At 35.5% G+C, this 15043-nt stretch overlaps 1 protein-coding gene across 4 annotated transcripts in view; it reads left to right on the top strand.

The window, feature by feature from the left end:
• Positions 1 to 15043, top strand: part of LOC128987340 (rab GTPase-binding effector protein 1-like) — a 74060-nt gene that overhangs the window by 28427 nt on the left and 30590 nt on the right. For all 4 annotated transcript variants that reach the window (XM_054408137.1, XM_054408134.1, XM_054408133.1 and 1 more), the window contains one exon: positions 5863 to 5976. In XM_054408137.1, the coding sequence (XP_054264112.1) occupies positions 5863 to 5976 (114 nt within the window). The remainder of the gene's footprint in view (positions 1 to 5862; positions 5977 to 15043) is intronic.

The following is a 15043-nucleotide window of genomic DNA, read 5'->3' as shown; positions in this document are numbered from 1 at the left end:
CTTTGTATTGTACTATTATTTAAGCAAATAAAGTTACAAAATGCTAATACTTTTCATGTAAAGATAATGTCTCAAAACGACTTCAAACTTGTTTTAATTTTTGCTAGTGCTAACAAGCAGCATTTTAGTAAGTGATTCAATTATTTAATCTATTACCATTATGTTAGTGAACATTATAATACCAATGTGTCAATATCTATTCAATAGCATAGATCAGTTAAAATTTGGTAAGTTTTTCTCATATCAGCCTACACAAGATTTAAAAGTAACCAAAACCATAATGGTGGTTTCAACTACTTACCAGATTTAAAAGCCATAAACGTTTCTATTAAGGCCATAATGGTTGAATTTTGTTTCATATTAGTTCAGTAAAATAAGACATTGTGGTATGCAAAAGGTCGGGTAGTTCTGATTTTTGGATATGTCGTTAGTGTTGGGCCCATAACATAAAATCCAAGTATCTAAGTATGAATAAAGCATATTTGATTTGATTTGATATCCACCTCGAGGTACCACCGGGCGCCGCGGGGCACGCCACTTGTTAACAAAATAGCAAAAATCTGACCATTCCTGTGGGTTTTCAGTTTCACTCTATCTCGCGAACAGTTGATTTTACTAAAAGTATTACTTTATATAATTAAACGAGGATAGATTTGTGACAGTTTAAGCCCAACAGCAACTATGTAGCGTAAATAACGGTCAAAATACAGACCTTCAAAATAAAAAAAATTTCCAAAGATTTATAAAAATTGTGGTTTTTTTCAATATTTCCACAATATAGTTGTTTGAAGCAAACACCGTATTGATTTAGAGAGTATGCCAATTTATTTGCCAATAATAGAAAATAAATGAAAGTATGATTAAAAATACCCCCACCTCAGCAAACCTGAATACTAAGCAAATTTCCATTTGCTTGATTTGATTTTCACAAACCTATTAAAATAACATTATTAACTGGTACCTAGGTTTGCTGCTACAGGGGGGGGGGGTAATATAGTATATCTTTTAAAAAAATAATAATAATGATAAAAAACAAATAAATTTACCCAATTTGTAAAAATGTATCTATAAATAAGGAAAAACAATGATAAAAAATCTTTGCTACCTATTAGAATAACATGGCCATTTTTAATTTGCATTTTTTAAATTTTCTCCGTAACCAATAACTGTAAAAAACATTTTTATGTACTAAATTATTTGTTTTTAAGCTCTACAAAATGTTTTAATGATACAATTGTAAAATTGTATGTTTTGAGGGTTAAAAATGAAAAAAGAAAAAAAACTATTCTTACCGACAAAATACCTATAAAGCAACCGTTCACATGGCCTAATCATGTTTTGCGAACTCGTTTTAATAAATGTAGGTTTACATGCCGAAAAACAGACCTTCAAAATATACCTTTAACAGCAAAACTACTCTTCCCAAAGCTGTCAAAAGTTCATACATAAACATTTAAGCTAAGCTTTGGGTACAATATACTTTCACATGAAAACAAAATAAAACAGTTTAACATAGTTAACAGTAGGGATGGACGGGATTGAAATTTTGGTTCGGGACGGGACGGGACGGGATTTTTTCCTGTGGATAAAAAGAGTCTTGAGTATTGCAGTTACCAAAAAAGACAAACGAAATCAATTTTTACCGTTTGTAGCACTGATCTATAAAAACAAAAAAATGGTTGGGTTACAACAATTTACAAGTACCTATAGACACTTGTGACTCGCGGTCACGGTGCGATCGTCAAAATGACCACGGTCACAGGGTGATCGTCGGTATGACTCACGGTCACGGCGTGATCGTCGGTATGACTCGCGGTCATGGCGCGATCGTCGGTATGACTCCGCGGTCACAACATGATCGTCGGTATGACTCCGCGGTCACGGGGTGATCGTCGGTATGACTCCGCGGTCACGGCATGATCGTTGGTATGACTCCGCGGTCACGGAACGATTGTCGGTATGACTCCGTGGTTACGGCACGATCGTCGGTATGACTCTGCGGTCACAGGGTGATTGTCGGTATGACTCCGCGGTCACGGGGTGATCGTCGGTATGACTCTTCGGTCACAGCACGATCATCGGTATGACTCCGCGGTCACGGCACGATTGTCGGTATGACTCCGCGGTCACGGGGTGATCGTCGGTATGACTCTGCGGTCACGGGGTGATCGTCGGCATTACTCGCGATCACGGCATAATCGTCGGTATGCATCCGCGGTCATGGCATAATCGTCGGTATGACTCCGCCGCGGTCACGGCGCGATCGTCGGTATGACTTTTGCGGTCACGGCGCGATCGTCGGTATGACTCCGTGGTCACGGCGGGATCGTCGGTATGACCCCTCAGTCACGGCGCGATCGTCGAAATGACTTCGCCTCCTTCATCGCGGAACATCTCTCGCGATAGCGGCGTTATCGTCACTCGCGAAGCGGCAAAATCGCCGACGATCGGACCAAATCCCGATTCAAAAGTTATCCCGTCCCGAATATCGGGAATATTTTTTTCCCAAAATTTCGGGAAATTTTTTTTTACTGTCTATATATGACTCGTACACAGCCATCGATGTCGGATTTATATTGGTTTTTGCGCCAAATTAGGTTGTTTTGTACGATTTTCTAGTTTCTTGACGTGATCCTTTGAGTAAAGCATATCGAATTTGGTATTTTTGTAAAGCCCTTTTAACGTGCTACAACTTTGTCTTTAAGTTATTTCTGATATATTGCATCAATAAAACGTTATCGACAAAAATAACACAAAAATGTTTAAAAATATGGGTTTTTGCAAAATTACGAAAAATGTACTAAACATACAACAAAAGTGTAAATGTAAGAAAGATAGCATGTAAACTTATCTTTCAAACAAAAAAATGTTCATTCCGATCCGATACATGGTATGTAAAATATAGCTATTTTAAAATAGCCCTTTCCGCCATTTTAATGACGTCATAGCCGGAAACTGCAGTGGGTGCAGACGTGACACCCGAGTTGAAAACACTTATTTAGACACATACATGAACATTGAATGGTAAAACTGTCTTTATAAGACTTGCGAATTGCCCTAGATGCCGGACTAATAGGCGTTTTTGCGCCAAAATTGGTGTTTTTATGAGATTTATCTAGTTTCTTGACGTAATCTTTTGAGTAAAACATATCGAATTTGGTATTTTTGTAAAGACTTTTAAACGTTCTACAACTTTTTTCATTGGTGGTTTTTGATAAATTGTATCAATAAAACGTTACAAACAAAAATAACACAAAAATATTTAAAAATACAGGTTTTTGCAAAATTACGAAGAATGTACTAAACATACAACAAATGTGTAAATTTAAAACACGTAGCATTTAAAATTATCTTTTCAAACAAAAAAAAGTTCATTCCGATCCAACAAATAGTTTGCGAAATATACGATTTAAAAAAAATCAATGGCCGCCAGTTGTGACAGTTGTTCAAAGATTCATTTAATTTACATTGTTATTATACGCTTACTCCTCAGGGGGCACAGCCCTAGGAATCGGAAGAAAATTGTTGACGTAAGCATAGGTCGATATGCACATCAAATTAAAGGTCTTTACTAGTAGATTACGATGCCGTAAATTCAAGCTCAAAAGAATGCCTGAGTAAAAAATGGCAGTCGTTCAAAGATTCAAAATGGCGGATTCAAGAAATCTTTGAACAACTGTCATTTTGCGCAGGATCAACCTTTTGAAGTGCGGTTTGCGGCATTGTATTCTACTAAAAAAGACCTTTAATTTGATGTGCATATTGACCTATACTTCCATTTAATATTTTCTTCCGACTCCTTGTGGGCCGTCCCCCTGAAGAGTTATTGGATCACTGAATATGTGTTAAAATAGAGTTTTATGCCCTGTAACGTTGTACCAAGTATTGTAGCTCTATCTGCATTATTTTTTAAAATATTTAACTGTCCAGGGACTTTTTTACCACCCTGTATATACCAGGTGTCCGAAAAAGACTTCCCAGTTTTAAAAATACCTCACGATACTATTTGTTCAAATGGATGAGTAATAATCCTTTCGTGCTGTGTAGAGTATGCTTCAAAGTTTTAGTTTCGTACGTTGGCAATTAGGTTGCGTACACCTATTTGACCTTGAGCATAGTTTTGGTAATAAATTATAATACAAATAATAAAATATTAGTGATAAAAATGAGTAAAAATAGCTTGCATGTCTGCATGGCTACAAATGTTTCGCATATTGAGGTGTGATAGTGTTAAAAAACACTTTTATTTTATTACCTTTCATTTAATGTATCAGCATAGCCACCTCTATGGTATCAGTCGTTGTAATTTGTATCTAGTACAATAAATAAATGAATTTTCAAACTAGGTGAGTTTTTTGGAGACCCTGTATTTATGTCTGTTAGCACGATAATAACTCAAGCAAAAATCATCCGATTTAATGGAATTTGGTACAAACACGTAAACGTACATTTATTTATTAAAACGAGTTCATGAAGCATGATTGGCATGATAAGGCCATGGGAACGGTTGCTTTATAGGTATTTTGTCGGTAAGAATAGTTTTTTTTAATTTTTAACCCTCAAAACATACCATTTGACAATTGTATCATTAAAACATTTTTTAGAGCTTAAAAACAAGTAATTTAGTACATAAAATTTTTTTACAGTTATTGGTTACGGAGAAAAATAAAGAAAAATGCAAACAAAAAATCCCCCATGATATTCTAATGGAGAATATTTTTAACTATTGTTTTCCCTTATTTATAGATACAATTTTATAAAACTGGGTAAATTTATTTATTTCTTATCATACTATTATTATTTTATTAAAAGATATACTATATTATCCTCCCTGTATCAGCAAACCTAGGTGCCAGTTAAACCTAATGTTATTTAAATAGGTTTGTGAAAATCAAATCAAGCAAATGGAAATTCGCTTAGTCTGCAGGTTTGCTGAGGTGGGGGTATTTTTATTCATACTTCTATCTATTTTCTATTAATAGCAAATAAACTGACATACTCTTTAAAATAATCAATATGGTGTTTGCTTCAAACAACTATATTGTGTAAATATTGAAAAAAACCACAATTTTTATACATCTTTGGAATTTATTTTTATTTTGAAGGTCTGTATTTTGACCGTTATTTACACTACATACTTGCTGTTGGGCTTAAACTGTCACAAATCTATCCTCGTTTAATTATATAAAGTAATACTTTTAGTAAAATCAGCTGTTCGCGAGATAGAGTGAAAACCCACAGGAATGGTCAGATTTTTGCTATTTCGCTAACAAGTGGCGCGCCCCGCGGCGCGCTTAGGTATCTCGAGGTGGATTACTTGGATATTATGTTATGGACCCAACACTAACAACATATCCAAAAATCAGAACTACATGACCTTTTGCACAGCAACCCCCTATTTTTTTTGACATATTTACTGGACTATAAAGGTTTGGTGGATGTGTAACTATTTTATACAACAGATGTAAAGATAAAAATGTCTCTATTTTGTACCCTCTTCCCGTTACAACAGTTATGTAAAAGAAAACCATCCTCTAAAACATTATTCAATGGTTTTTTTTTTAAGAAATAAGACATAAAAAGGTTTTTTTTTTTGACTAACTACCTTTTGTGAAATCTAAGTTTATTGTTTTAAATAATGTTTGCTTTGAACATAGAGCATTTCAATTTATTGCCCAGATCCCACACCGTCTGTTTCTGTACCTGTTAAACGTGGCCTTTATTTTAGTCTTAGTTACATGCATAGTGTCATCTAAGATAGTTGGTTCATATATGGTTATATATAGGCCTATGATTTATGTATAGGGATTATATGAGATAGTTGATTTATTTCTTGTTATTTTTAATACTTTGCTTCTTCAGGCCAAAGAAGATGCTGAAGTGCTGAGATCACTTGTGATTCCATTAGAAGAAGAAATTAACGCCCTGAAAGAGAAGCTGCGCGCCAATGATCAACTCCTCCGCAAATATCAAGCGGTAAGTTAAGTTTTATCTACATAATGTTAGTAGTTTGAATTAAACATGTATCAACTAAGTGTTTAGACCTGAAAAAAATTTTGCAGCTGAGTGAGACATGGCCATATACGCAGGAACTAGAGGTGTGTGAGCGGCTCAATTTTCGAGTTGAGTGGAGCCTGGCCTACAAGCTATAGAGATTGAGCACTAAGTCAGGAAATCGTAAATGGGTCCGCAAATTTCACGTGAATCTTTACCACATTCGTGGCAAAAATTCATGCTTTTGCCACGATTGTGGAGGTCAATGATACTGTTTCTGTGAGCGCAGAAGGCGATGATAATAACCAAACAGGGGCGGGAGATATTCAAGATTTCAAATCAAATCAAATATATTTATTTCCATTTGGCACAATACAGTACTAAAGGATAGGTCAGATTGAATTTTACAATTTGTACAAATTGGATTGAGTGAGATAGGAGGTCAGGAAGGAAAAATACTGTGCCATAACTAAGTATTTTGACATGTGCGGAGGGGAAGTGGTTTGTGTTTGACTGATATTGTATTATTAGGGGAACATCCTGGTGCATCTCATGAATCTTGCCTGAATCTCATTTTAGTTTCATAATCATGCATTTTTCCATTACAGTATGTTATGCTATGATGTATCCTGTTGTAAAGCTGTTTGGAGAATAAAATACAAGTGTAATTCATTCATTTAATTAACATCCCAAATGATCATGAGGTAATCAAGAATATTTTCCTATCCGGCATATTTCAAGACCAAGAAATGCCGGATTAGTAGATATAGATGACTTGTAGATTAGTAGATTAGTTTACTGTTGCGTACAACGGTTCTGCAGGACTAACACTAGGTGCTATTGTTGCAATAACCTCTCTGTATGAAAGCTCACCTTACACTGAGCTACTCAAGTTAGCGTGACTGTAAGGATCACCGCAGCCAAAGTGATAACTACTTGTGAACAAGAGAATTGTTTTGGCAGTGAATATTGGATATATATTGTAGTGTATTGAGATGTCTCTATTCATTTTAAGTATCACAATTTTTAAATTAATTAAAAACAACACTTGCTCACACCACATTTATATTCATCCAAACAGATAACAAGTATGAGAAGGGAGTAGGGTATAGTTTATACCCTACATGGGAAATTCGCTAACAGCATGAATAGTAATAACAATTCTTTACTTTAACAAATTACAATCTAGTTGTTGGTTTTGAGAAGATAAATGTTGTACTCCCCAGGAATTTGTAAAACTGTGATGATGTAGGTGACCACCACAACGAATACCTGTAACAGCAATTGGAAATATTCTATTGTAAGTTACCAAGAATTACACAACAATAAAAATGTGGCATGTCCTTGTTTTAACAATACAACTCAGTTTTTTAGGATTTCTTATCTTCCGACTGTGCATAGCAGTAATGGAAAAGAGTTTTTATGTTTTCAGTAACACAGCAACTGAATGTTAGATTCTCAAAAATGTCTGTGCATATTGCCGCAGTTTGTATACAGATAGTTAGTTTTAAAAAATAAATAAAAAAATATTATATAGCCTGAAAGAAAGTTATTCTATATTGTGTATCATTTTCACAATTAAACCTAACCATAATCTATGACCTTTTTATTTATAGGCTACAACAAATTTAATAGGCCTTTTATTTTTATATTTGTTAATGGGTCCAACTACAAAGGTCCAACAATCACTAACACGTTCACTGCGCTATTAGATCCCCAGATCTCATATCGTACCTAGCCCGTAGTGCGGGACCCATAATTTGGCTTCTTTCCTAAAGTTATGACATCGATATTTCAACATACAGTTATCGTATAGAAATGAAACTTGTACATATATAATGCATTTTTCTTGATGTATCAACTAGTATATATGAAATGAACGAGATAAATAGATCAAATTCAAATTTTTAAGTTTCGGTTTTGGTTTTGGTTTTTAAATTCGAAATCTGTATTTATAGTTTTGACCATCATTAGCTAGTAATAAACAATATCAAATAAAGAAAGCTCAGTATATCGACTGCAAGTGTTAAAATAAAATGTTGGTGTCATGCAGTTTGATTTAAGTAAAAATTCTACCAATCTCTAACCACCGAAAGAATGTTAATAGTTCAGAATTGAACGGATAGTTTCAATCAATAAAATAAAGTTCAACCTATGGAAGTTGTTTTTATTTCTTACTTCATAATACAGATCGCTCCACTCAACTGGCTTGCACTGCTGTGAAATCAATCCTAGTTAATGTAGTCATTAAATGGAAGTATCCATTGATTCAGATTGTAAATTGTAAAATAGTTTTATCCTTTGGAGATCAGATACTCACAGTTGCATACATTTCACGGTCAACTTTAAACAACCCCCAAGCTGTGATGGTGAATGATGATGACTCTGCCTCACATGTCAGAACTTCCATCTGAAACATAAAAAACAGTGAATGTATGCTAAAGATATGAACCTATTAATTGTATAATGTTGCTCTGAAGGGTGTTCCTTGTTCCTTGTTTTAATATGTGGAATGTAGTGTATTTGCAGGTTTAGATTAGTTTTCAGTTGTTGCAGTGACTATAATGCTGAAATGTCAGTGGTTTCTGATCTCCAATAATGTTTTGAATTTTTTGGAATTTTCAAGCGTCATTGAATTATTTGAAACCTATAATAATAATGTATGACTCTGTAATGTATGATACTGTATGTACTTATTGAGCAAAAGACAGGCCCGTTTTTGACCCTGTCAGCGCCCTAGGCACGTCTACCTAATAGTAGCGCCCCTTTGCAATATATACAGGGTGGCTGAAATGAAAAGTAACTTGCACCCCCACTTAACTTTTCAACCATTTGAGATATTTGAAATCGGTTTGCGGCAACTTTCTTAGATATGAGGGGCTACAATAATTATGGTCAATTTTGAAAATTTTGCCCTTAGGGGTAGCGGGGGTAAGAGGCAGCTCAAAATTTTCAAATGACAAGTATAGTCAAGTTTGGTATCATTTTACAGGTCTTGACGAAACATGAACATCAACATAAAGAAAACCAAAATTGGCTCACTAATAACAAAATGGCGCCCTAAAACGTTTCAAATCCAAATAACCATGAGGGTGGCAAACAAATTAACTTGCACCCTCCCTAACTTTTTAACTATTTGAGATATTTGAAATCGGTTTGCGGCAACTTGTTTGGAAATGAAGGGCTACAATAATCACGGTCAGTTTTGAAAATTTTGCCCTTAGGGGTAGCGGGGGTAGGGAGTAGCTCTCAAAATTTTCAAATAGCAAGTATAGTCGAGTTTGGTATCATTTTGTAGGTCTTGATGAAACATAACAATTAACATAAAGAAAATAGAAATCGGACCATTAATAACAAAATGGCAGCGCAAAACTACTTTGAATAACCATTGTCTCAATCATTTTTAGCTGCCATTTTGTTATTAATGGTCCGATTTCTATTTTCTTTATGTTAATTGTTATGTTTCATCAAGACCTACAAAATGATACCAAACTCGACTATACTTGCTATTTGAAAATTTTTAGCTATCCCCTACCCCCGCTACCCCTAAGGGCAAAATTTTCAAAATTGACCATAATTATTGTAGCCCGTCATATCTAAGAAGGTTGCCGCAAACCGATTTCAAATATCTCAAATGGTTGAAAAGTTAAGTGGGGGTGCAAGTTACTTTTCAGCCACCCTGTATATAACAGGGTGTATATCGACCGGGAAATCCGGGAATCATGCGGGAGATCTTTGAACCGTGAATTTTGTATTCCTACCTGGAGTTTTCAATTTACCGTGATCGCTCATGACAACAGTGACGTTTCCGTGATCGCGCATGACAACAGTGACGTTTCCGTGACCTCGGGAGACAATAATAAATGTCTACACACGGCCGCGAGGGATGATCAGAATTTTCCGCGATCGCAGAAGACGATGATGGTATCTACTATCTACAGATGAGCCGCAACGGATGATCAGGATATTACCACAATCACGGAAGACGATTGATGTCCACACGACCGCGGGAAACCTCAAGAACTTTGCCGCGATCGTGGAAGACGATGATGATCTCCACAAAACTGCAGGACATGATTAAAATTTTGCCGCAATCGCTGGAGACGATTACCATGGATTCATGACTGCGGGATACGTACGATATCTACAGGACCGCGGGAGATATAATAACTATTTCTACACGGCCACGAGGGATGATCAGAATATTGCCGCGATCACGGAAGACGATGATAATGTCCTCACGACCGCGGGAAAATATCAGAATTTTGCCTCATTTGCGGTAGATGATAATAATCTCCTCACGACTGCGGGATACGTTCTTATATTGCCTCGATCATGGAAGATGATAATTTTATGTCCAAACGACCTGACTGCAGAAAATAGTAAGAATCTTGCTGCAAACGCGGGAGACGATTACGATGCCTACACGGCCGCGAGTGGTTATCAGAAGTTTACCGCGATATCATGCAAATACCACCACGAATTTTTTTTAATTTCCAAATTTTTGGCGCCCCCCAAAAAGGCCAATTGCCTCGCGCCCTAGGCATGTGCCTACCGTGCCTATTCGGTAAATCGGCCCTGGCAAAAGACCAGCACAAACCTTTGGGTCTAACAATAGATCAGAATTTGAACTGGAGTGAGCATATAAATAAAATAGTTTCAAAAATCAAATCTGGAATTTTTGCCCTTTCAAAAATGTCTCTGTACTGTGATGTCAAAACATTGAAAAACATTTACTTTGCATATATTCATTCACATATATTTTTCCTTTGGTATCTGTCTATTTGGAGCAACAACTAAAATCAATCTAGGTAAAATATTAAAACATAAAAAAGAGCAGTGAGAGTAATGCTCAGACTGAATCTGACTTCTCGGCGAAAGAGCACTTTACATAACTAAACATACCAAACTAACATACTAAACATACTATCTGTTTAAGGGCAATATATTTTTGATTCAATTTTAATTTTTTTAAATAAAATCTCATCAGATGTCTCCAATCTACCAGTTTACCGATATGAAACGAGGAAAAGAATTTGTTTTGCAAAATAGGCTCAGATTGTCTTATGAAAAAAATCATAATTTGCTGGTAGTTTAAAAAATATATATCCTAGAGGAAATAAAAATGAAAAAAATCAAAAAAGTTACAAAAAAAATCTAAAAACTTTGTTAACAACTATGGCCATTTATTCTCTAGAAGAATTTTTCCACCTCCTTCAAGAATACTAGACATTAAAAAAACATATCTAAATATAGGGAGTTGTATTTTTTAATTTGTATTTTAATTTGTAATAATTGTAATCTTTGACACTATTCAAATGCTGTATCATGTAAGTCTATACTTCTTAGTGAGTAAAGAAATTGAAATGGAAAAAAATTGAAATATATAAGAATGGTAATATTATTAGGTAGGTTGTAATGAATATAGGCTTTGAACAAACGTATTCACAAAAAAATTATATATAATTTTGTATATTGTGAATACAATTTAGTTGGTTGTTACTGTCATATTAAAAGTGGTTTGTTCCTTTGAAAGGCATGATTATCTTACCTGAATCAGAATGATAAGAATCTCAACTCGTAATTTTAACCTTGTTAGTTTATAGTTGATCTATGATTAGTACATTTATTTATTCTAATTTACCTGGAACTTACAGGCCGGAGTCATTTTATTCTTTGGCAAAGCTTGTAGTTCCCGTATCAATCTTTTGTTCTGTAAATTAGATCCTTACTTAGATCCTTAGCTAGGAACGTACATAGAATATTAACCAATTGTTTAATTTAACCATAGTGAGTGATTCTTGTTTTTACAGTGGCAAACCTTTTGTAATGACAGAGTGTTAACTGTACTCAACTATATCTTTAGCCTATATTAATATTAATGATGTGATGATACCTTAAGTAAATTCTTAGTAACGTACTGACCAACTCTTGAGAAAAGTACTTGATACTAAGAAAGAACCTATGTTAAAATGGCCGTACTGGTACTTGAGTACCGACAGACACAGGCCTATTGGCAGCTAGGACTGACAATGATAATAACATGCTGCGATATCGGGGAGTGACTGAGAATGTGGCTGTTAGAGTAGTGGCAGATACATTGTTCCATTCTTTGGTACCTAACCTACCAAGTTACTTTTATTGTTATTTTACTTACATGAAGAATGCATTCATACCAACAGTCTGTGAACGAACTGGTAAAGTGGTAGATCACCAATGGATTTGTTCTATGTGCGGTGTATTTAAATAAAAAGACAGGAAAAATTGAGGGGTTTAATATGAAAGAGGTTTATTTTAAGAGAGAAAATACCCCCGCCGCAGCAATCCTGCTGACTAAGCGAATTTCCATCTGCCCTAATTGATTTTAAATTAAATCTATTTAAATAACATTAGGTTTAACGAGTACCTAGGTTTGTTGCCACAGGGAAACTAATAAAGTGTGTTTTTTTTAGTAAACTATTACATAATAGCTTAGTATAAAATAAATAAATTTACCAAGTTTTATCATAATATATCCATAAACAAGCAAACTACAACATTTTAATTTTAATTAATTTTTTTTTTAATTTTTCCGTTAATAATAACCGAACAAAACACTTTGATATACTAAATTATCTGTATAAAAAAAGTAAATCGTGGCTGGGCCTAGGTTTTACTGTGCCACCTACGGTGATAGCTACTTCCCTATAGGGAAATTCGCTAAAATGGGTACATGTTTGTATTAGAGGTGATTCGCGATGAATGAATGCAACTATGGAGATTTACAAATGGTCATGTGATGAGAATTACAGATGACTGTTAGAAACAGAGACATTTAAAATGATACAAAAAACACAAAGGCAACGTGACTGAACAATCTAAGTGGTAATGCCACAACGCTCTAGTCCTAGCCTGAAGTAATGTGTAAAACAGTTCTGGGCTAGAGTCTAAGTCTTAGGGTGTGAAGGTCATTAAAAAAAAATTAAAATACCAAAAGTGACCCTGAAATAGGCCTACACATCTCTTCTATATGGACCAGCTGTCGGCAATTACAGGGTGTGGCAAAAAACCCGATCCATTTTCTGCAGCGCACTGTTCAGCGACAGGTCGTCTGAGGGTGGTAGGAGTAGGCTCGTTGGAAAGTCTATACAATGCCATTTTTTGTAGTCGTAGAGCAGTGGTTGTGTGAGCTACGTGCGGTTGTTATCCAGTCGTTTTTAAAAAGTAATGATTTAGTCATTGCAACTCAGCGGCAGTTCCGTGCTTTTATTTAATTAGGTCGGCATACAGAGGTTCCGTTGTGTTTATCTGTATGAATGATTACCAAATTATACAGTTTATTATTCTAATCCATAGGGATGAAAATTAACCTCAAAATTCGTATAGCTGAGCGGTCAGACATGTTCAAGGCAGCCGCTTGTTTTCGGGCTGGCCTACGAGGACTGTTTTCCACAGCAGCACTAACTCTATCGAATGTTTGTTGTCTGGCGTCCGATCTGACTTTAAACGGCCTGTCAGCTTCCTTTTCAACGCAGAAGCCGTTATCCAAAAGTAAGTAACCCATCGTATTATTGTACTACGCAACGGAACTTCTCCATGTCGCCTTAGTTGAAAGAATGCATGAAACTGCCGCTGAGTAACAATGAATGAATTCACTATTTTATAAAAACGACTCCATAACAACCGCACTAGCTCAGGCTACCGCTGCGTTATAACTACAAAAAATGGCATCGTGTAGGCTTTCCAACGAGCCTACTCCCACCATTCTTGGACGACCTGTCGCTGAACAGTGCTCTGCAGAAAATAGATCGGTTTTTTGGCTGCACCCTGTATTTATTGAAAAAGAAAATAGTTGAGTGTGCCAGTCAAAGAATGTCTTAGTGTCTAAAATCCAATTTTCTATCCTATTTTTTGTTGCGGGCATAGTTCATACCAGTTGCTATAGCTCACAATAAGTCATCAGTTTGACTTGTTGAGAAGTTTGCTGTATTGGACATAGATTTGTAATTTACATCCGCACAATCTGTCAGCAGCTCACATCAACTACGACAATTTTGATTAAAACAGTGGCGACAGCTTTAACATGTAATGGAATGTCTAGTTCTAATAAATTGTCAAAGACCATATTGGCAGCATATCAAAATTTACAACCCTGTACAGAGTTCCCATACATTTCACAGATTTTATCCTGCTCATAACAGTTCATATCCAATTCTTGGTTTTCCCAGTTTCTGGGTTGGCTAGACACTCTAGCTAGTATAAAGTTAATTTAATCTACAGTTATACTGAAATACTTGCAAACAATAAAATATACTGTTATCACCAAAACTCGCAAATTTTAAAATTATCCCCCCCCCCAATCCTTACATTGAAAAAAATACACAATCCTTACATTGAAAAAAATACACCTTTAAATCACAAGTATGTAATTCACTCATTTGTACAAGATGAATATTATTTAGTCACACAATGGCAATATTTGCCACTTAAAAAAGTATTATTTAGTTAGCTACGGATTGTATTGGGAACTGAGCAAGTGACAAGTGACACATCACTAATTAGTAATTGATGTTTAAAAGCAGTAAAGCTATTCCCCTGTATAGTGACTGAATTGTCATAGTGTAGAGTTAAAGAGGTGGCTGTGGTTAAAACCATACTTACCTGAATAACAGGGAATTCCGAGCTGTAGCAAGTCACATAGAGAGTGATAAACTTCTTTGCTTCTGCAATGAAGGTCGATGGAGTTATGTTCTTTGTACCAACAACCATTTTGTAGAACAAGTGTATGAAGGAGTATAAGAAATACAAACAAAAGAGACTGATTCGGAAGCCGAAACAACTGTTGATAGTTTGGTTGATGTCTTTGAGTTTTCCATGCATCAGTCTCACTTCTTCCACTCTCTTAATAGACATATCAGATGTAATGGATAGTTGCAGCTCCTCAAAACGGATAGAGAGCTCACAGCAAAGTAGAGCGTAAAACCCACTCAACATTGTCAACCACGCTGTGTTCTGGGCCAAGTATATCCAGACAAATTCTAACATCTTGCTGAACAGATTATCACCTGGG

Source organism: Macrosteles quadrilineatus, unplaced genomic scaffold, assembly GCF_028750875.1.
Source record: "Macrosteles quadrilineatus isolate MER2022 unplaced genomic scaffold, UCM_ALF_1.0 Scaffold_2__2_contigs__length_208266976, whole genome shotgun sequence".
In the NCBI taxonomy this organism is placed as follows: domain Eukaryota; kingdom Metazoa; phylum Arthropoda; class Insecta; order Hemiptera; family Cicadellidae; genus Macrosteles; species Macrosteles quadrilineatus.
This window is presented reverse-complemented; position numbering and strand designations above follow the sequence as displayed.